This window comes from Tyto alba, unplaced genomic scaffold (assembly GCF_018691265.1).
Source record: "Tyto alba isolate M040663 unplaced genomic scaffold, T.alba_DEE_v4.0 Super-Scaffold_2, whole genome shotgun sequence".
Taxonomy (NCBI): Eukaryota; Metazoa; Chordata; class Aves; order Strigiformes; family Tytonidae; genus Tyto; species Tyto alba.
Genome location: NW_024881282.1, coordinates 7,544,705 through 7,565,993, shown reverse-complemented (window position 1 = coordinate 7,565,993; position 21,289 = coordinate 7,544,705). Strand labels below are relative to the sequence as shown.

Below are 21,289 nucleotides of genomic sequence, written 5' to 3'. Positions count from 1 at the left end.
CCACAAGCTTTTCATCATATATATTCTCTCCTCTGTCCAGCTGAGGAGAGGAGTCATAGGGCAGCTCGGTGGGCATCTGGCATCCAGCCAAGGTCAAACCTTGTTCAATAGAGTTTCTTCAGTAAGTGTTCCTCTGATGGTTATCATTCATGTGCATCTGTTCTTAGGTTCGCATTTTAGTGAATTACTGTGAAACTAGTTCTGAAACCAAGCCAAATCAGTTGCCGAAGTATGTTATTTGTATTCACACCTATACATGCAGATTCTAGGAAGAGTTCTAAAATCTTATAATGGCCATATTAATAGCAAGCAATTAGGAGCTACAGTACTTAAGATATGTAAAGTGTTAATTCTCATTAAAGCTAGAATGGCCTTAGGTGGAAGATCAAGGTGATTGAGAATATATTTGCTTTTTCTTTCCAGAAAATTGAGTAGTTAAAAGTACTAAAGCATAATATTCCAGTGAAATTAATTAAACAGTGATTAGAATATTGACAATAATAGTAACAATTGTAGTAGAACAGGAACCAAGTCTATTTGGAGTGTTAAAATCTCACATCCAACCACAGCACAAATGGAGAAAAAAGACTAACCCTTATCCGGGAATTCAATTGCCAGTTACACCATTTCACAATCTCATTTAGGAGGACAAAGTGCCTGAAAAAAGTATTAGTTATCTTTACAGAAGTTACTTTGTAGAAAGGTATGATCTCCTGTTCCTTTTTGAAGGTTGTAATAGGTTAAATCACTTGCAGAATGAAAAGACATGGGGATGACCATCTATTTCTTGCAAAAGACACAGAGGATAATTTGTACAAAATGAACCTGGCCTTTTTTCATCAGCTTGCTTAATAAGCAAAGGACATTTCATATTTCATCCATAGTATCAGCAAAACATCACATGCAGAAGAAAAAAAGTTATATATCCTGATACAACTCTTCCCCAGAGATACTGTTTTACAAGATTCTTTTTCAGCCACTATTTATGAGCTTCCTTTTCACCACATGGTACAGTGTAGGCTGATGCTCTGTCTTTCCGTAAGAACATAAACAAACAAATAAAAAAGAAGCAAACAGCAGCTGCAGGCACCAATACACAATTTCACTGAAGTATGATGCCTAAATCCAGTTTAAACACCTTAACTGTGGGAGTTCACAAACTCCTCTTAACGACAGGCAGAGACTGAGAACCTTCCCACAATAAATTTTGGTTCAGAGAGGGAAATATTTTGTTTACCCTGAGATTTGATAAGAAACCTAATTAATTCAACCTACATTTAGAGTCTTAATGGAGAAATCCAAGTTTAAAAAAACCCTGCTGTTACCCAGTCTCTGCTCTAGTGTAAAATCTTCTATAGAGCTGAGTGTCTCCTTCCAACAGGACCTTATGACAGCTATGGTCCTAACTTACGCCTCTTGATTTAATTGAAGATGGTCAGAAGAATCCAGAAAAGTCTAAACCCATCCTGAATTATGTACTGGAAACATTTGACCAAGTTTTCAAACAGAATCAGAAATTCAATTTGCAGTTCTGTGCTTGTACAGAAAGTGTAGTAATGGTAAAATGAGCTCATAATGTGATGAAAACAGTATTCTTCTTCAATATATTTGCTTCTATCAGTCAGACTGAGCTGCTGGGTAAAAAATGTTGCCATTGCTAGCATTGCTGAACCCACCCAGGCTGGGAAAGTGAGCTGCCTTTGTCCTCAAAGGACTGAAAATTTAAGTCCCAACTCATGAAATCTCTTTCATTGGTAATGCAGAAGGGATTGACAGTTCAAATTGAATTTCAGATTTTAAATTGAATTTGTAGAATCAAAAGTTTGTGTGCATTAAATTGTGAACCAGAGAGGAAAAAAAAAAAGAGAAAAAAAAAAATAAAGCTGTTGGAGGTGCTGTGACCACCATATTAATCTGAATAATATGATTTTTTTCTACAAGTCTGGGGCAGGGAAAACAAAATCTTGATTGGTTTTTGTTTTGTTGCTTTTTTTCTAAATAAAATGTTAAAGTTTAAAACAATTCTGAGAGAAATATAGTGAAAAAGAACAGCAGACAGTTAAGACAGTAAGCTACAGATTGGATCAGCTTTAATAAATACAAATAACTCTATATCCTATCATTGAGTAGTCCTAAATTCTTTAATACAGGCATTACAATGCATGTGTAAACCTCTTACTTAGAACAGCAGCATTACATGTAAACGTTTTCCTTCTCTTAGGCTCCCTATACTCTGGATGATACTGTTCAGACAAAAAGCATTCTTTTCCTTTCTTTACACTCTCTTATAAAGAAAATCAGAGCTGAAAAGGGTTTTGAAAAAAAAAAAAAACAAACCAAAAAACAAACCTAATTTCATATCTGTTACAAGGTCTGAGTCATAGCAGCAATTAGTTGAACGGAGTTGCCTTTCAGCCTAGCCTACAGCTACCAATTTAAACAATAGACTGTTTAAAATGCTGCTTACCTTACAAATGCAGTGTAATTACTTATTCTAAGGAAGATTCAATCTGGCATAAATACTAGGTACATAAGTGAAATCGTGTATGAATCTTGCTACTAATATTCATCATTCCTAATTCTGTTATGTGCTATTGATGGTTATCACCAACAATTTACTTATCTAGCTAAAACATCTTGTATGAATTACGATGTAAACCTAAAAGTGAGCTTCACAGCGTAATACAAACTAAAAAGTGGAGCAAATCACTGAGATATTTCTATTTTTTAAAAGGAAGAAACTGTGGTCTTCAAAAGGTAGAAAAAAATCTTATGAAAAGTGACTGCTCAAAATGGTGTCATGAGGAATCACGATATGATTTAGTGACTCCAGATCAGACATGATCTATTTGCAAAGAGAGAAATCGCTTTCTATGTTCCTTTGTCCCTAACTGAGACCTCTGAAACTCAACTGCATCGATAAATGTTCTGCTGGCTGTCTCAGGTCTTCAGTGCAACACCAGCATGATCCCACCAACTTCAATTTATTCCTCTGTGATATCTCAGAATCACCAGTTGGTTTCAGTGGGAACTTACCACAGGAAACAATTCTGTTGACGATGTGAAAAATGGGACAGAGGTGTCTCCTCACTCTCATTTAGCAGTGTAGGCTCAGCAGGTCTAACAGGAGCAAAAAGCAGTGAAAAATGGATTTTCACCATGGAAGTGAGCAACTGTGACTCAGAACATATCAAAGCAACAGCTTTCTTGAGCTAGAAGGTATCATTCTCATCAAGTCATCTTTGCTTATAAATCCACACTGCTCCTGTTTTCTGGACTAGGAACATGGAATTACACACACTCTCCATAACCATTAGGCATGTTTGCATGAATAACCATCATGAATAAACCTTGAAATCACACACATTTGAAACACAAAGAACTTGGATAAATCCCATCTGTTAAGAAGGCACAGTCAGTTTTGAATAAGGCATATAGCTACATTCATTTCTCTCCTCTTTGTATTATGGTCACATGTGAAATTAATTATGTGAAGCAGTATATTTGTATAACTGATGATGTAATAATTACAATCAAAATAACAACAAAATTAAAAAGCATATTACAGTAAAATTTATGGCTTAAATCATCGATTCATTTTATCTAATAGAGCAGGCAAAGTAGTATGAAACAGAATTAATGAAAAGTACTGCAAATTGCATATTACAGGGACTTCAGGAAATTTTCTAACAGGTATAGGCTAGGAACTGAAGCACAAGAGCAGCAGGGCAATAAAGCAGATTTTGTTTATATTTTTGTCTTCTTGGTCCTAGGCTACTCGAAGAACTGGAAAGAGCCTGGTGCAACTAATAGCCTTGGGCTTTGTAGGATACAACAGTCACCCAGTGCTATTGGAAATCTTTGCAGGGCGGTGGGTTGTTTTCCCACAGAGTTTACAGTTGTCTTCTACAAAGAATCCCTTTTGCAAGGGATTCTTCTTTAAACTGGAAAAATAAACCTCGAGGGCTCTGTAACATCTGTAGCATTTTTATATGCTGTAAAGTAGATACAGACAGGATGAGGATTTTACCCAAGTAGTCACTAAATGTTGTTTTAAACCTACATTAAATTATTGTTAATGTTTGCAGAGCATTTCTTTCCTTACTTGTAGAAATAGAGCATCTTGAATTCTCTGTGAAGAATTTATTTTAGTTTCCTGAACATTTCTTCATAAAATTATAATGACCGAGGGTTTGGATTTGAGGAATAATTAGCATTTTCCTGTTGAGTAAAAACTGAGATCTTATTGCTAGAGGTTTCCAACCTTATTTCTACTGGAGTTTATTTACCAAATGGGTTAGCCGAGAGAGAACTTTATCTCTCTTCACAGACCATTACTATCAATGTTTTCTAGAGTTGATCTGTATAGTTCATTATTCTCCATAACAGTTTAAGGTTTTGCATTCCATCCAGGTTGTTTCTTCTTCTTCCAGACAAATAATGAGCATTTTCTAATACTATAACTTCTTGCAATAAGTACATTAATGCATTTTCATATCCCATCTCAACCATCTGCATGGATGAATACTGCCTCCAAATAAAACTCTCCAACTGAAAAGGCTTACAGCTGTTGTCTGTATTCACCACTTGGGTTTCAATTTTACATTGCATATTTTTTCTGGTTAGCTAGCATTTGAAAGGTGTTTTTGCTGATAAAAGGTGATAGAAGGTGTCCTGGGATTAGATCACTACAGAAAAAAAAAAAAAAGAAAAAAATTACTGCTGGGCTATGTAAGGATACAGACCTTGCTGACATTACCAGGAAAGGTAATGTAAGACCTACAAACACATATAATTCCCTCTATGAAAGATTTCTGTTTACCCTAATTCTCAACATTGTTTGACTGATCCTTATGTAATTTCCTGTTGATAGAAATACTATGTAGATTACAGCTACCACCATCTATATTAATTTAAGAACTAAGGAAATTAATTTGAAGACTGAAAGGATTGGTACAGTCCTAATTTTCTTCCTTGGAAAGACATTTTCTGAATGCAGAAGATTAAGTCAAAGTAACTCTAATGATTTCATGAGAAAGCACCAAATGATTTGAAACATGAGCAAAGGTATTATGGCTCCCAGTTCAACAATTTGACCTTTTCTGATGTATACATGGATGAGTGTGCCAATTCCATAAACAAGAGTTTTAAAAGCTTTCACTGGCATGCAACAGTTTGGAAGACCTTTGGAAGATTTGGGGATGTGAGAGAAGATAATTTTTACAAGTAGTATTTTCTTATATGGAATGTAAAACCATTTAATCCCCAAACCTTTTGATATTTTTGTGGAGCAGTTTTTTTCACTTTGGTGTTTTAAATACTTGCAATCTTCTGTTTCTATGATGAATGTTTTCTATCTACTTTTAAATAAGTGTTTTGAGGAGGGTTTTTTTGCCTTAAGTCCTTACATGGAACTGTATGATGAAAGAGTGTTTGGTTTTTTTTCTCCTCCACATTCCCAAGTTTTCTGATGTTGACTTTTAATATCTTCTGCAGAATTTTTTAACTTATTTTATCATATTCTAAAATGCAGTGTGACCACTGTAACCAGTGATTAAACCAGTACTGGACAGAGTAACCACGCCTCTGTTCCCAAGCCTTGAGGAAAGCAAGAAAAACCAAGTTTGTAGGAGGGACCTTGTACTGAGGGCAAGACCGGAGTGACGACCTCACACCGATGTGATGAAAGTCGTTCTCCTTTATTTACCCAAATAGCCCCAAGATATACAGAGCCAGACGGTCACGCGCTCTATGCTTTACAATCTATTGGTTAAAGGCACTATCACACCCCCGGAAGTGCTGTGATAGGTCTGCATCATTAGTACACGTGAACAAACTAAATCTACTTTGCGGTTAGTGTATCCGGGCATTCAAACAGGAAGGAAGCACTAGCTTGACTTCCTCATTCCTGCCCTTCCAGATGACCTCAAGGGCAGGATTACCACGTGGCAGTTTTCTGCTCAGAGACCCAGCCTGGATTGTCCAAACCCTGTAGGATCAGTGCATGACCCTGATCCCCAAGAAATCCTACCACACAAGTTTACTCAAATAACTGAAGCTCAACTACTAAGTCAGAACCTCTTTTATTATTGTTTTCACAGACAGTGTGAGAGAAGCACAGTTCCCTGAAACCTCAGCAAGAAAAAGTTCCACATGGAGAGAAAGTTAGTAACGCAGATCTCCCTGTCTTCCTTACATTTAAATTTCCAGAATAACTCACAGTAGAAAACCAGGTGTGAAAATGTGTACTAAATTCACGTGCAAAGTACTCGTCTACCTTCAGACCATATCTGCTCCTATCTCACAATATAACCCTTCTTGAAAATGTCTAAGAAAACAATTATTGCACAATAGCCTAAGCAAAATCTGTCAGCAACAGCAAAGAAACATAAAGTGACTTCTAAACAACATCACTCAGATTGTAATCGTTCTGAAGTTCATCACGTGAAGGACTGTTTTTCCTAAGGCAAATTTCACTTCCAGCTAGAAACATACCTTTCTTGGGATGTCTTTAATACAATTGCAGTTAGTTTTTCAGAGACATCCAGTCAGTACTGAATGCAACTTCAGCCTGCCTGTATTCTGAAATCATCTACACTACCACTTACATTTAATTCATGTTCTTTTGTGTTCCTACTGAAACCATATTTTTTTTTACATGGTTGGGAATGTATTTTCAACCATTTGTGGTTATGGTAGATAAGTAAATCTTGAAAGTGCTCTGCCAGAAACTTAAACAGGAGGAATAGAAAGATAAACTTGAGCCAAATGTACCAAAGGTTATAACTTCCCTCAGAGAAATGGAAGCCAGAGAGACTGCTCCTTGAGCCCAAACTTTAATTTCATAAGGCCTTTCCTTGAGGGATTAAATTTCAGCACTGCGTTTATAATTTTTTTTTTTTTTAGTTACTATTATAACACAAAACACAACAGTGTCATGAATCATCTTATTCATTGACTTGTGTCTGGCAGAGAAGAGTATCAGCTGCTTCAGAAGAAGGGGCAAAAAATCCGAACAACAATAGAATAACTTATCTAGTTTGCACTTTTGAGACCATATTTTGAAATCATGTCACTTTTCCAATTTTTTTCTCTTTTTTAAGTCCTTCCAAACTTGCAGCATCTGTGGTATTTTGTTACTGGATTCAGCTATTGCTTTCAATTACATCTCCTTTCATCAGGGTTAGGAGTGTTGTCTTTCAGCCTCACTGAATGCCCCCTTGGTGGAATGTGTCGGAAAACTATAAGACAGAAAGAAAATTTATCTTCTTTACAATGTTTAACACTATAGCTTCTTAATTTATGTATATTCTGAAGGAAACATCCTCCATCTTTAAAATCTCTCATCCTGAAAGCCTTTTTGCCTATACTCACTAGTGACCTTCAGATAAACAAAATTTGATGAATTTTCAGATAGGTACTGTAGTTTTGTTCTTGATCTAGGCTGATAACATTTCAGACCCAACAAGTAAGTACAGAAATGAAAAAAGAAAAACATAACAAAACAAAAACAAAACAAAACAAACAAAACAAACAAATAACCTTCTTCTGTTTATTTTTAATTTAACCAGGAATTGGTATTAGCTGGTAAAGAAAGTGAGGAGAACAAAGTAACTTTTTCCCTGGAAGAAAAAATTAAGCAGGGCAAAATAAAGTCTTTCTCAATGAACAAGAAGAATTGATCAGCAAAACAACTGTTATTTGAGGGGAAAAATTTCTGAACATAGGTAAAGTTCTGTGAGAAACACTGGACAGTGGTTTCCAGTTGGTGAGGTATTTTATTAAAAGAGGGTCTGAGATACATTGGGAAAGGCAGAGGGAAAGAAGACAGTGGCACAAACACCTGAAAAAAAAAGAAGCAGCAACAGTGGTCCTGGAGCCAGACTGGAAGGGAAGGATTGGGATGAGATACAGTGAGGACACCACTACAGTGGTGGAAAATCACTCTGCAATGTGTGTAGAACCAAAACCAGGCTCTATTATTATCTCAGCCTTTCTGCTACCATTTTCTTCAATGCAGAATCTGTTGATGTAGCATTGATACAGTATTGTTTTGATATTGCATTGCCTTAAACTCACCATGTAAAGGCAAACTCTCAGGGTACAACGATCAGCTTCTGAAAGCCACAGAAAGGAAAAGAAGGAAAAAAACCTTGGAAGAAGATCTGGAAGATTTGAAACAGTAAGACTAGCAATTTTTCTGAGCTGTATCCCAAGGTACCTACTGAAAGATGTGCACTGCAAGAGAAACAGACTGTATTTCAATGAGAAAATATCACTGGAGGAATCAGAGATGCAGGAACTGTGTTGAAAAGTAGATAAGTTTGATGCAGAGCCAGGAACTAGCATCAAATGTCAGTAGTGGAGACATTGTACATGTGTGAGGAGACAGAGCCATGGCAGATGCCATTTAGGCATAATAAAACCAAAATGAGTAAAACCAGAATAAACCAGGGAAACCCAGCAGTGACTCATTGCTGTTTACAGTTAGCAAGGAGAGGCAAGAGGAAAGTCTGCTGGGGATTTGGGGGGAGTGAAGGGGGTATTCTGTCAAGCCAACTGCAAGATTCGTGTCCAGGGGCTTTGTCCACTGAGAGTTAAGAAGTCTGTGTAGTCATCCATATGGAAAAATTATTACAGTTGCTTTCTCTTTTTTTCTTCTCCCAACACAAAATTTTTTCGTGGTTGCACATTGTCTTTATCTGTGCAATGCTCAGGGCTTTCCCTTCGCAGCCCCTCATGTGCAATGCTGTAGTCAGCTTCTCCCATTGACACATCCCACCTACATACCCCCAGTTGCTGAGGCAGTACTTCTAGGCCTTGTTTTCCAATCCTTGAATTGCTTTTCCTTCCACTTACCCTTTTCCACTCCTTAGACTCTAAATTTTGATTTATAACCCTGTGCTAGGGATGAAACAGAGCTTAGTAGCTAACACCAGTAGAAAGTAGTCTTTTAGAGAGTCATTGAATATTTCCCTATACGGTACATGCACAAAGTTTATTACCTCTGCAATGTCCCTGGCTTATTGGCAAGTACTCTAGTCAGCTCTGTTAGCATGACAAGCAAGAAAAAGCAGTGGGGGAGACTGAGAGTGGCCTGAGAAAATTATAAAATTACTTTGGAAAAAGTGTTTGGGGAACACCTACTGCACTGGAGAAGACACTGAGAAGTCAATACTCAGCTAGGGACACCCCCACCACTTCTCTTCCTGAGTGACCACTAGGAAAACTTCATTTTCTCTTTTCTCTGATTTCTTTTTTTCCTTTTCCATTACAGTAGATGTATGCCACCAGTGATGGACCACAAAGATATTATCTTTTTGAATCTTTGTTTCATCACCATGTGTGAAACTATATGCTGATGGGGGAAAATCCATACATTCATGATTTATTAGCCTGTCAAGAAATCTTTAAAACATTTTTCTGTATTAACTGTATGAATTCTCCTACAAATAGAAGACAGTAAACATTTTCTCTTAGCTTAATACTGTTAAAAACAATTACATAGCAACAAGCTACAGGTTACAATTAAATTTAAGCTCATCTTTAAGTTCAGAAGTATTGCATTTTCTGTGTGAAAAGAGCGAAACAAATATTCACTTAACTGTCAAAACTTTTGTGAAATTTCATCTGTTTAAAAGAGCATGTCAACATTTAAATCTAGCTGGGGGAAAATCTCAGTATCATGTCACCTGTTTCGGTCAGATGGCTAATGGTAATTAGATCTTCACAAATCCCCTGGTATCCAGCTCTTAACAACTTTTGAAAAGTTGGTAATTATCTTAAACTGTCTCTGACACTTAAATTGCTAGCTAATTTTATCACGTATTATAGAGACATTTCAAATTTACAGTGGATGTACTATACAAATATTTGTTAATTAATCCTCACAAAATATCCCCCTAAGATGCATTAGTGACTCTATTACTTCTATTGACATATTCTGGTGAATCCATGGCAGCTGTTCAAATCTTCCAGAGTCACACCTACACTTCTAGGCCCATGTTCAGTCTTTTTTCTTGCATTTCTAGCCAAGTTTACACCTGAAATGATCCCATAGTTTTGGTTCCCTTCTGAGGTTGATGATACAGTTAGCTGTTCAGCTGGACAACTGTGGGTATCGAATTTAGGTTGAGCTGAACTGCTCTCTCAGTTATCTAGATTTATTGGCTGATAGGGACCAAGTTCAGATGAAGATCCCCTGCCTCAAAGACACCTAAAATACTCAATGTATGTGCTCTGTCTCTTTTTTTTTTTGATGCCTTTTCAGCACCTGCCTACATTGTGAAAGCTGCACAGTTCTCAGAAAAGAATCCGACCTGAGTGTACAGTCCTTAATTTGTTCTCTCATAATTTTAAAGCAACTAAATAAAATATAACAATTAAACATCATTGAAATAATGGGTTGATCTACCAGCTGGGCAAGAGGGAAACATACTGCAAACATCTCAGTTCAATTATTCACAGCTTATTTTTTGTATATTAATTAATTAATTTAGAAGCAAGAAGTAAGACAAAAACAAAGGAAAACAAATCAGATGATCTCATAGTCCCGCAAGTTCTTGCTCTTGCCTCATCTCCAGGGCATCTTGGCTGACCCTTCACAACAGCTTGCTCCTCCTCCCCACATTTTTATGTCTTCCTTCTGTTACATGCAAGAAGAAAGGAGAGAAAAAGCTGCCTGACCAGCATTAAAAAACCCATAGTTGTTGCTTTGAAGGATGGGATTAATTTGACCAGATGGAGATGTCTGTAAGAGAGAGACCTACCTCTCAGCTAGTCACCTAAGCTCTCTCCTGTAAATGGAGAGAAATTGGCACTTTCAGGACAAAATTAATCTCATCACCATGTAGATATTTAAACTAGGTCATATGAATCATGCCTGAGAAAACACAATTCCTCTCTACTGTCACTAAAGGGAGCCTGAAATCACTAGATATAGATGTTTACATTGGTTATGTCTAAAGTTAAGTGAGCTGAATGCCACCTGAGTTCTTTAGATTGCTTTCTTGCTTTAGAGGCAAAATGCCTTATATTTACTTTCCAGTTACGCACATGGCTAGAAACCAGCACGTGGCCTTCATGTGCCCATTTTTAAGAACTCAAACACTACAAGGGAACTAAGAATGGATCATGTGATTCACTACAAAAGCAGGTTTTCATAAGAAATGAATGACATCTCAGAAGCACAAAGGAAGAAGAGTGTATGAAAGTACTGATCAGCATTCCAACCTACCAAGCAAGAATTCAGGTTCTTGACTTCATGGGTCATCTAGTAGAAATTAAATAATCTTTCAAAGTCTTAACATTTCCCTTTTCTTAAAGAACTATGTAGTATGATTTAATTTCTGATAAAATGATGTTTCATATAAATTGAGTTGCTAGCCATTATCATAGTCATGATAATCTAAGCATATAAGTGAGACCAAAGGGCATTGTGTACCCAGAGCACATTTCCTGTTTTTCAACCACCAGAGACAGTTCTACAAGAGAAACCATCTCTTCCACACAAGCTTTGTTTTGCTCACAATTTATTCACCTTTCCATTTTAACTGGGAGATCTCTATTTTGCAAGATCAGCCTTCAAGAGTTCCTGACTTTCACATAGTGCTCAGCTAGAGATAGATTACCAAATAGGGATTTAAGCAAGGACTAGGTTTAAAAAGATTAATTCCTAGCAGTTTCTATTGTGCTAGTCATGGCTAATTTATCAAAAACACTTTGTATGCAGTTGCTGATGAAATATATATTAATTTCTGAAGGAAAGACACATAGTGCCAGGTTAATGGAAAACAGATCCTGTCAAGCTAACTAACATGTTAACTTTTTTCAGATGGGATTACAAATTTGGCTGACAATGGCAACAATATTGATATAATATACTTAGACTTCTGTAAATCATTTGATACAGCACCGCATGACATTTTATTAAAAACAAAATCAAAATGGCACACATTAAATGGATTAAAAATTGTCTAACTGACAGGATTTAGAATGTAATTACAAATGGGACAGTTGATCACCTGTGTTCAGTATGATACTCAAGGGCTGGTCTTGGCCTTATGCTTTCAGATGTTGATCAATCTGGGAGAAAACTCAGTCACTTACAATTGACCAGACTTATCAATGACAGAAAAAAGATAGTATGTTAAATGGTGCAGAGAACAGGTCACTGATACAGATCAATATATTTTTTAACACAGACAGCAATAAAGTCCCAACTCTGGAAATAAGGAAAGCAACTCTTCCTTATGAGCACTTTCCACAGGTCTGCTGTTAAGCAGATAGCAATCCTGATAGATATGGGGCAGAACGTGAACTCCCGGTTGTTTAGCAATGTGGCTAAAGGAGCCAGCACCACCTGGGACATGCACACGGCGTCTTTAGTGGGAGCCAGGATGTTTATTACTTCTGCATGGGGCTGCAACTGCTCTGAGGCTGCATGCAGCTGTGGCATGCACGGATCAGGAGGCCTGCTGTGAAACTGGAGAGAGCTCAAAGACAAGTCATGAGAGGGATGAGAGCTCTGGCAATCATGCTTTGCAGTAAAAGATGCCAGGAGCTCAGTTTATTTACTTAATCAAAGAGATGATTAGGTGGTGCCTTCACCACGGCCTAGAGCTGCTCACTGGGGGAACAACCTTTTGCAGTGGACTCTTCAGTCCAGTGGATTAAGATGTAGCAAAAAACTGAAAGTGACCCAAAAGCTGGAACCCGAGACTAGATTGATTCAGACTATAAATATGGCACATACCTCCAACAGACTAATTAACCCCTGGAATACACATTTGTAAAGGTTGTGAGAGGTCTCCCTCATCAGAAATTATTCAACAGAAATAGAATATTTTTCTAAAAGGTGTGGCAGGTGTCAAGGGATGTATCCTTCTTCCAACAACTCATGGTAGGTTTACAGTCTGCTCTGACAGACTAGATTAATTATGATTGTTCCATCTAACTTGAAAACTTGGACATTTAATTTTGTTTGCAAATGAAAAACTGAAGTTTTGAAAACAAATCTGGAGCAGACTGAAAATCCTGTCCAAAATATCTGCAAATATGTGTGAAGTATCTATGATATTTTTCTTCATCTGTCCTGCAACTTGGATGAAAATGGTTTTCTGAGTTCTACTTCTCCAGACAATCCTCCTTTTCTAAGGTTTTAATGATATTCTGTGTTATCAAAGGCAGGCAAGCCTTTCCAATTACTTCTCTGCAGATTCCTATTTGAAATTTTCAAGGTTTACCTCTTTGGTGAAAGAGAGGCTAAAACAAAAAATTCTTGTGCCCAGGTTTCTTTGATTTGTTTTATGGGATTTGAATTTTGTTTTACTTGTCTTTCCAGAAAAAGTCTGGAAGCTACTCAGTTATCAGGAGAATTTATACTACTTCAAACACTCAGATCTCTCTGGATATACAAAGGGAGAAGTCAGCCACTTTCTCTTCTGAGAAAAGAGTGATATCTATGCTTTTAATAATAGGTTGTTTTTTTTTCATTTTGTAACTTCTGTATTAGTCATTAATCTGTATCTATCACTCATTATTTTGGTATGGGGACACAGGTAGAATGCAGACTGCCTGAATGTGTTCCAGAGGGGTTTTTTTAAGTGTGTGTCCACAACTGAAAAAAATATCAATTTTTCTTTTGGAATCTTCTTTTGCACATTTACTTCCAAAAGACACTTTCCTTGTCTCCCACTCTCTGTAAGGATATCATGAGAGCAAAGGGGTGAGGGTTCCCCGCTCCAAAAACAGGTACAAGCACTTCATACATTCATGACAAAATATGGAAGCCTGAATAGGAACAAAACCTCTAGGCATGTCCAAAATGTATATACAACCAGTAGCAGTAGCATTAAGAGAGGACACACATGTAAAGGATAGCCCTGGAAAATGCAACACTCTGCTCAACGACAGACACAGAATATCTTTATCCAATTTAGCGTGAACAAACAGGACAGGAGAAACAGATGAAGTTAGAAGTGACTGTAGATAGAAGCTAGCCATGAGAGATTGTTGGGCAGCATTTAATTGTGGCAAGCTATTATCAACTCCATCCATCACTGATTAATGGTTTTCTGCACTTCTCCCCATCCAGGTGATAGGAGTCAGAGTTTCGCAAGGGAAAAAAACAACTTACTTTTGCCTGGGTCCACTGCACATCCCTTAATATTTTGTAGGCAGAATTGCTGTCAGGACTGTTGATCTAATTTCTCTGCAATCTCATAAAAATCACACAAAAACTGGCATCTTAAGTGCAGAGGGCAAGTCTATCAGCAGTGATTTAATAGCAGAGGATTTAACTTTTCATCATTTTTATGTAAACATAAAATTGTCACATACAGAGAAGATATTATATTCTAGTTACTTGCACATATTAAAAACCCAACAAACTTAAACCCTTTTACAGTCCTAGATCTTTTCAGTTCTCCTCTAACAAAAAGGACAATTATATATCTCTGACAAGAATAGCTCATCAGATAAGCTCTAATGAGCCCACATTAAAATGGAAGGCACAAAATGGAATTGAAATATTTTTCTTGGTACCAGTAGCTATCCAGAAATTTCTGAGTGAAGAAAATAGTGCTTAGCTTCTGTATCTTCCAACCACTATTTTTGTGACTAACTCTTCTAACTTTAGATAAGTACCCCTTATCCCCATAGCATAATATTCATATTTTCTTAGTGTTCATAAAGAAATCTTAGCAATGGATTTAATTCCCTATACCGTGCTTGTCATTTTAGCATCTCTGTACCTATTCACACATTTATAAAGGCCTTTAAGGGCATATTATTCTGGTCTATGGGTTAAATATAGTCCCAATCCTATTATATCTAGAAAACCAGAGCTGCTACTGTGTTATTAATCTATTCTAATTATCACCTTCGTTCATAACTTCTTATGATCATGTATTGTAAATCAACACTCGCAGCTGGGCGGAGTGGTAAAGTACGAACTTATGTATTTTAAATGCTTACAAATCCATCCAAGTTTGTTTTCAGAAGTGGAAAACCCAATATTCAGGATTCAAGTAATGACTTATTCAGACAGAATTACTATGTAAGTTGTATGAGACTGGATTCAGATCTCCTATTTACCAGAACTCTCATTAACACCACTGGTGTGATGGCAAAAACTGGGCCATATATGATAACTTAAATTCTAGTGAAGCGTAAGAGTGGGCAGTAGCAATATATTTTAGTAACAGGTACAGTAAGCTACCAAAAGAAATGCTGTGGTATTACTACTGTCATAATTTGGAGTCCAAGAGATCACTAACCTCTTTTTGCAATGAGTTGTCTCTTCCCTAAGATTCCATCTTTATTTAATGAAAGGATGACAGCAATACAAACAGCTCAGCTGTTTTTAGCTCTCAAGGCTATATCCTGCAGTTGTTAAACAAATCCCTTATAAAGCTCAAGGTCTTGTTTATTTTATAGCCTAGGCAAACATTTTATAAGCAGATGACAAGATATATTACAGAAATGCAACTAGATATTCACAACCTACTTAATATTATCCTTTTCCTTGTCTGCAAACCTCTCAGGGTGGAAATTTGACACCAAAATGTTTGCTTTCTAGTACTAACCTACATTCTGCCTTGGTGTCCTGCAGGAGTAGAGGAACCATACTTTGACCTGTCACTTCCACTGTAGCTATGACTATGCAGTTATGAGTAAAATAAGTCAGATCGTCACACATGATCAGAACTACAAAAAGGAGTACATTCAAATAAAAACTACTCCTGAGTCTATTCTTAATTACATTAGAAAAAGTGAGAAACCAATCTTTCCTGCTTACTCCCTTCAAAATGTTATATCAAAGCCATTCATATGACTTCTGAACTGTTCTTCACTTAATAGAGAGGTGTTAGAGGATGATGCATGATAGAATATTTAGAGGAGGAAAATATGCATAGGAAACCAAGGACTATGTCTGGAAGCCTGTGAGAGCTGCGAGTCCAAATCGTTTTGACCCCATCCCCGACTTCCAAAGAATACCATGAGACTACAGTAGAACATGTTTTGGCAATACAGGCCAAAGTCAGAAAGATCCATAAACTCTTTTCCTTTGGAAGACCAGAACAATTCTTGGTATAGGTGGCAAAATATGTGATATACAAAACTTAATTAGGTAGCTATATCATTAATATATCTGGGAGAGGGGAAAAAGTACAGCTGTGTGTAAAAATGTAGACAGAAGTCAGCAGCCCAGTTGGCATTTGTGATGTTTTGCAGCTTTTGGCAATGAAACATTTCACTATTTGTTACTATGATTCTTCTGCCTTTATTGTTTAATCTGCAACTTACATTGCAATTGGAAACTGCTAGGTTACAATAATTACTTTTATTTTTGAAATGTGTGGGGGGTAAGTGGACAAGCAGAGAAAGCTAATGTGATTAAAGGACGCTAGCTCTCAGCACCCTTCATGGGCCCTGGCCATACTCCACTGCAACCCCAACAGATCCTCTGCATCATCTGGGTAGACCTTATAGCAGCCTTACAGTGCTTAAAGGGGGCTACAGGAAAGATGTGGAGGGACTCTTTATCAGGGGGCATAGTGACAGGACAAGGAGTAATAGTTTTAAACTAAAAGAGGGTAGATTTAGATTAGGTATAAGGAAGAAATTATTTCCTGTAAGGCTGGTGAGACACTGGAACACGTTGACCAGAGCAGCTGTGGCTGCCACCTCCCTGGAAGGGTTCAAGGCCAGGTTGGACGGGGTTTGGAGCACCTTGGTCTGGTGGAAGGTATCCCTGCCCATGGCACGGCGGTTGGAGCTAGATGATCTATGAAGGTCCTTTCCAATCCTAACCATTCTATGATTCTATGATCTGAGATCCTCAAAAAGTGACAATACTTTTTTTGACAAAAAGTCAACATTTCAGCCATAAATCTCTTCATGTTTACATTTGACACAGGCTAGAATAATCTTCTGGCTGGAGCACAGGAGATACAAGGGATCACATGTAGAAAACTTCTATCACCTCCATGGTAACCCAAAGTTTGCAGTCAGAACAAAAAAAAGTCTCTTAGTTAACCCAGTGCTCAGGTAGGAGCTCAGTTCTGTGAGGTGCCAAGTGTATCCATTAACATGAAGACAGCCTTAAACTCCTGCTGAAGTAACTCTGAACCTCCTGGGAAGCCTTTGACACTTCAAAGGGTATAGATCTGAATTCATAACAAAAATCCCCTGATCTTTACATGAAGCTCTGATGACCCCAAAGCCAGTGCTGATTCCTGCTGAGAATGAGGTGTTTCAAGGTGAGAGAGCCCAGTGCTCACATCAAGTCCCGTGCTAAAGTACAAATGAAAGACATCAGCTCTGCTACCCAAATTCCCCAAAGCACTAGCTGTGCTTCCAGTAAGACCCTCAAACTGTCAGCTAGAAATAACAGCCCAGATCCACAGTAAAATCTGTCAGAACTACACATAGAGTTCATCAAGGGAAGGGGAAGGCAAAAGTCCTACAAACTTTTAAGAAAAGTAATACCACAGCCCATAAAAGTTTTTCAAGTTTAGCTCAGGCTACGGAATCTAAATATTTGCAATGTTTGACATAATATTAGCAATATTTCTTGTAAAACTAAGGGAAATTAAAATACTTGCCTAAGCCAAGAACAGAAAGTTTTTAATGGTAACCTCTAAAAATCTCTTGCATATGAATACAGAAAGTATTTTTAATACACAGTGGACACAATTAAAGCTACAAACATTTGACACTAGGCAGCCCCCTGCCATAGTTAGCTTCTGCTCCTGAGACTTACTCATGCTGAAAATACAATATATTTAACTACTGCATGTAGCAGGCGTTCACTTTTTCAGGCACACTGCACATTTCCACAAGGCACTACCTTTAGATTGGAAGTACTGGGTTTGGATTTTAATTCCATGACTTCTGTGCTCATTTATGATATCTTCCACTGAGGTACAAAATTGTTCATACATGAGAGAGCAAGAAAGAGATCAGTCAAAAATTTAGAATTTTAATAAGGTTGTGTCTAGTAAACAGGCAATAGCAAGCAATAATTATATTTTCTTTCTATCTTTTTTTTTAATTCAAGCTGAATTTCATTTTTAAAATGTAGGTCCAGAGAAACTCTGAGAGAAAAAGACATTTTGCTCATAACTTCTCAGACATCATTCTGCCTTTTTTAACCACTCACTTTGTTTCTGGTCAGGCAGGAAGAAATAATTATTCACATAGGCAGGTAAGTGTTCATGGTCAGTACTATTCTTTAGTCAGCTGTAAAAATAGGCTTTGATTAAGAATGCATGGGGTAGAGCTCTTTTTTTCTTTTTATAAGTCTGCATATACCAACTAAGTTCACATGGGCAGCTTCAGATAGACTGGCAATCAAGAAGCAAGAGTCCTACCTTGAACTTGAAAAATCTGCTTTCTCTAAAGCCATAAACTGCAGCTGCCATCAGAAACAGACCCAATTGCTTTTCTTTTTCACGTTCCAGGGCAAGCAAATCTATTTCCTGTTACAGCCTGTACTTATAGTTTAATTCTATCTTATGACTTAAAGACTAAAATATTTGAGAACCACTAAGATTTTTCCACCCATTTAAAAAGGGGAAAATATAAAACTCGAAACAGATGTTTTATAATGTAGTTCATTTATCTTGGCCACCCATAAAGCTGTGGCTTATGTTAGTGCCAACCAAGTTAAAAGCAACAGAGTTCTGCAGAAACACTATGTAATATATTTTAGAATGACCAGTCATGGAGAGCACCTTTCAATAATCTCCTATTTATTAAGTAATTTTCAATATCAGAAAAAGAATACATGAATTACTGAAGATGTAAGTGGTGCTGCCATATTTGGGCTGTTCCTGGGGTGATTTGCAAAGTTTGTGCAGCTTTTTAATGCTATTGTAGCCCAATGGATAGCTTGGAAAGTAGATGATCAAAGTATACATTGAAAGTGGCTGGGTTTGATGAAAGTAATACAGCTGAAGATAATATCCTCAGAACAATATCATGTAAATAACAGATACTGTATAACAAACAATTCTTCCAGAGACACTTAACAGTTGAAGAAGTTCCAACAAATTAGAACTCTCTTATCCAAACAATCATCAGACTTGGGCTAGTACAAACCTTTCTTTCTGTGTTTATGAATGGAAATGAAGAAATTTCAAAAGTTAAACCCATGAGACGCCTAACAGTTGCTGTGGTATTTATTGATAAGGTATCTAGTGGAAATTACAGTAAAAACAGTCATACTGGAATTTCCCCTGTACCTATTCTTATTTAGACTGAGAAATCATTTCTCAACAACAGACGCACTTTAACAGAACACCTTCAGCAGAGTACTTCAGTCTGGGGGACAAAATGAGCAATAAAGAATGGTTGGTCTTAAAACATTTCTTTATTGACAATTTACTGCATAGAACACAGGGCATATAATGTGGATATAATTTACTAACCTGCCAAAAACATTATAGGAAAAGCATAAGAAAAGGACAATGGATGTATTTTAGGAAGACAGAACAGCTTTAAGAGTTTTAACTTGTATTTTTTAGCTAGTTATCCACATATTCAAAGAGAATATAATTTTCACCTTCCTCCTCAGAAGTGGCACAGAAAGTGAATTGAAAAAGTTAATTAGAAAGTAATAAAATGTGAAAGCTTAGCAATTCAGTACAGCAATCAGCAGTACAGACCTTGACCACATATATGGGAGCAGACTCGTAGAATGTGAGCTTTTAATGCAAAATACATTTTTAATCAAATGACAAAAAAATATTTTCACCTAATAAATATGAAGTTCATTATTATCAAATCAAGAGCAAATACAGAAAACTCAGTTGAATTCAGAGGCATGCCTTAAGCAGTTAGAAAACAAAATATCCTTTACAATTATTTCTCCAGGTAAAACAGTTCTAACTATGATTATCCAGCATTTGCCAGTGCTTTCCTTCCCAGACAGACACACTCATGTGAACTTGAAAAAGCCAGAATGCCGAAAGTACCTCCCCAATATGTTGACTAAGGACTGTAATTCATTTAAATTATGCAACTGGATTCCCACAGCTGGCCCACAGCTTGGCTTAAAGCTTAATTCAATGCCAATGATCCTGTCTGCTAATATTGTCTTACTTGCAGAGAAGGTAATATATCCAGCAACTTGTAGTGAAGTTCTGACACTAATTAACAGAGCAAGCAAATGTTGACATGAGTGACAAACGCTGGTTAATAGTTACTGAGACGAGCGCTGCCAGCTGGAATTTTTCTGTAGCATTTTGCAGTAGTAATCCCTGTTTATTTTTTAGGACACAGTTTATAATTTGTTTGTATGCATTTTGTTTCAAGTTAGAAACGTATCAGCACAAAACCCAACCCAGGTAACAGCAGCAAGACCCCCGATTTTCAGACAAGTAATCAACAAGAAAGCATGCAAGCAGCATCACTTGGAGGATGCATGGGGGACTGGAGTATAGGAATTCTTATCCTATATAAAGCTATGTAGCCTTGCACAAACAGCCTTTGGCATCTTGTTTCTGGCCTACCTGGACAGTAGCAAAACATGTTTACCAGATCATACAATCCCAGAACCTGAACTGCAAGCAGTTAAAAACTGAAGGTCGTTAAGCTGCAAAATTAAAACATGCTTCTATGCTTTAGCTACACAGAAAACGATAAAACAAAGCCTCCACAACCACCTGTAATAATATGCCTGTTCAGCTAGCAATTCCAAAGTACTCAGCAACACAAGGTAGACATTTTCTGCAGCTGGTTTTACATGTACATTCCTGCCAAATTGTTGTCTCGTCTCCTCTTACCTTCACATTAGTCCGGAGTGCACAGTAACATGCAAAAAACATTGCAGTAAACAAGGAGCATATGGACCAGTATTCAGCGTCTCTGCTCTGCACAAACGGTACACACACGATCCCGAGCATGTGCTACTAAGGAGCATCCGTTCCCTCTGTCAGTTTGAAAATGCATTGATCTCTGTTTTTCTGACTACAAAAAGACATGTCTTGAAGGCACTGAGTGAAAGCTACATATCTCTTCATTGACTATATATAGAAATATGCCCAGTAATTTCAATTAGCAGAGAATTCAGCATCTGAAACTTGGACCTCAGTTGCTTTTCCTTCCAGCATTTTAAATTCAGGGGGAAAAAGGAGGGGGGAACTCACCCAGAGGGGAAAGGTGAGGAATTAAAATGTAAGCAGCAAGATACTTATATTTCCCCCTGGCTTTGATGTTTTCCTTTTCAATATTTTACAAACATTATACACAGAAAAATGAAGAAAGGTTTCTCTTCCAATTC

The 21,289-nt window shown here is 37.2% G+C and overlaps 1 protein-coding gene across 10 annotated transcripts in view; it reads right to left on the bottom strand.

Annotated features, from left to right (window-relative positions):
• The window catches only part of DLG2 (discs large MAGUK scaffold protein 2), a 1,033,591-nt gene that overhangs the window by 743,097 nt on the left and 269,205 nt on the right, over positions 1–21,289 (bottom strand). The window contains exon 1 of one of the 10 annotated variants that reach the window (XM_042793316.1): positions 20,793–21,094. The exons of the other annotated variants lie outside the window; for them this stretch is intronic. Within the exon in view, the coding sequence (XP_042649250.1) occupies positions 20,793–20,912 (120 nt within the window). The 5' untranslated portion in view covers positions 20,913–21,094. Of the gene's footprint in view, positions 1–20,792; positions 21,095–21,289 lie in introns of those variants that run through there. 10 annotated transcript variants of the gene reach the window in all.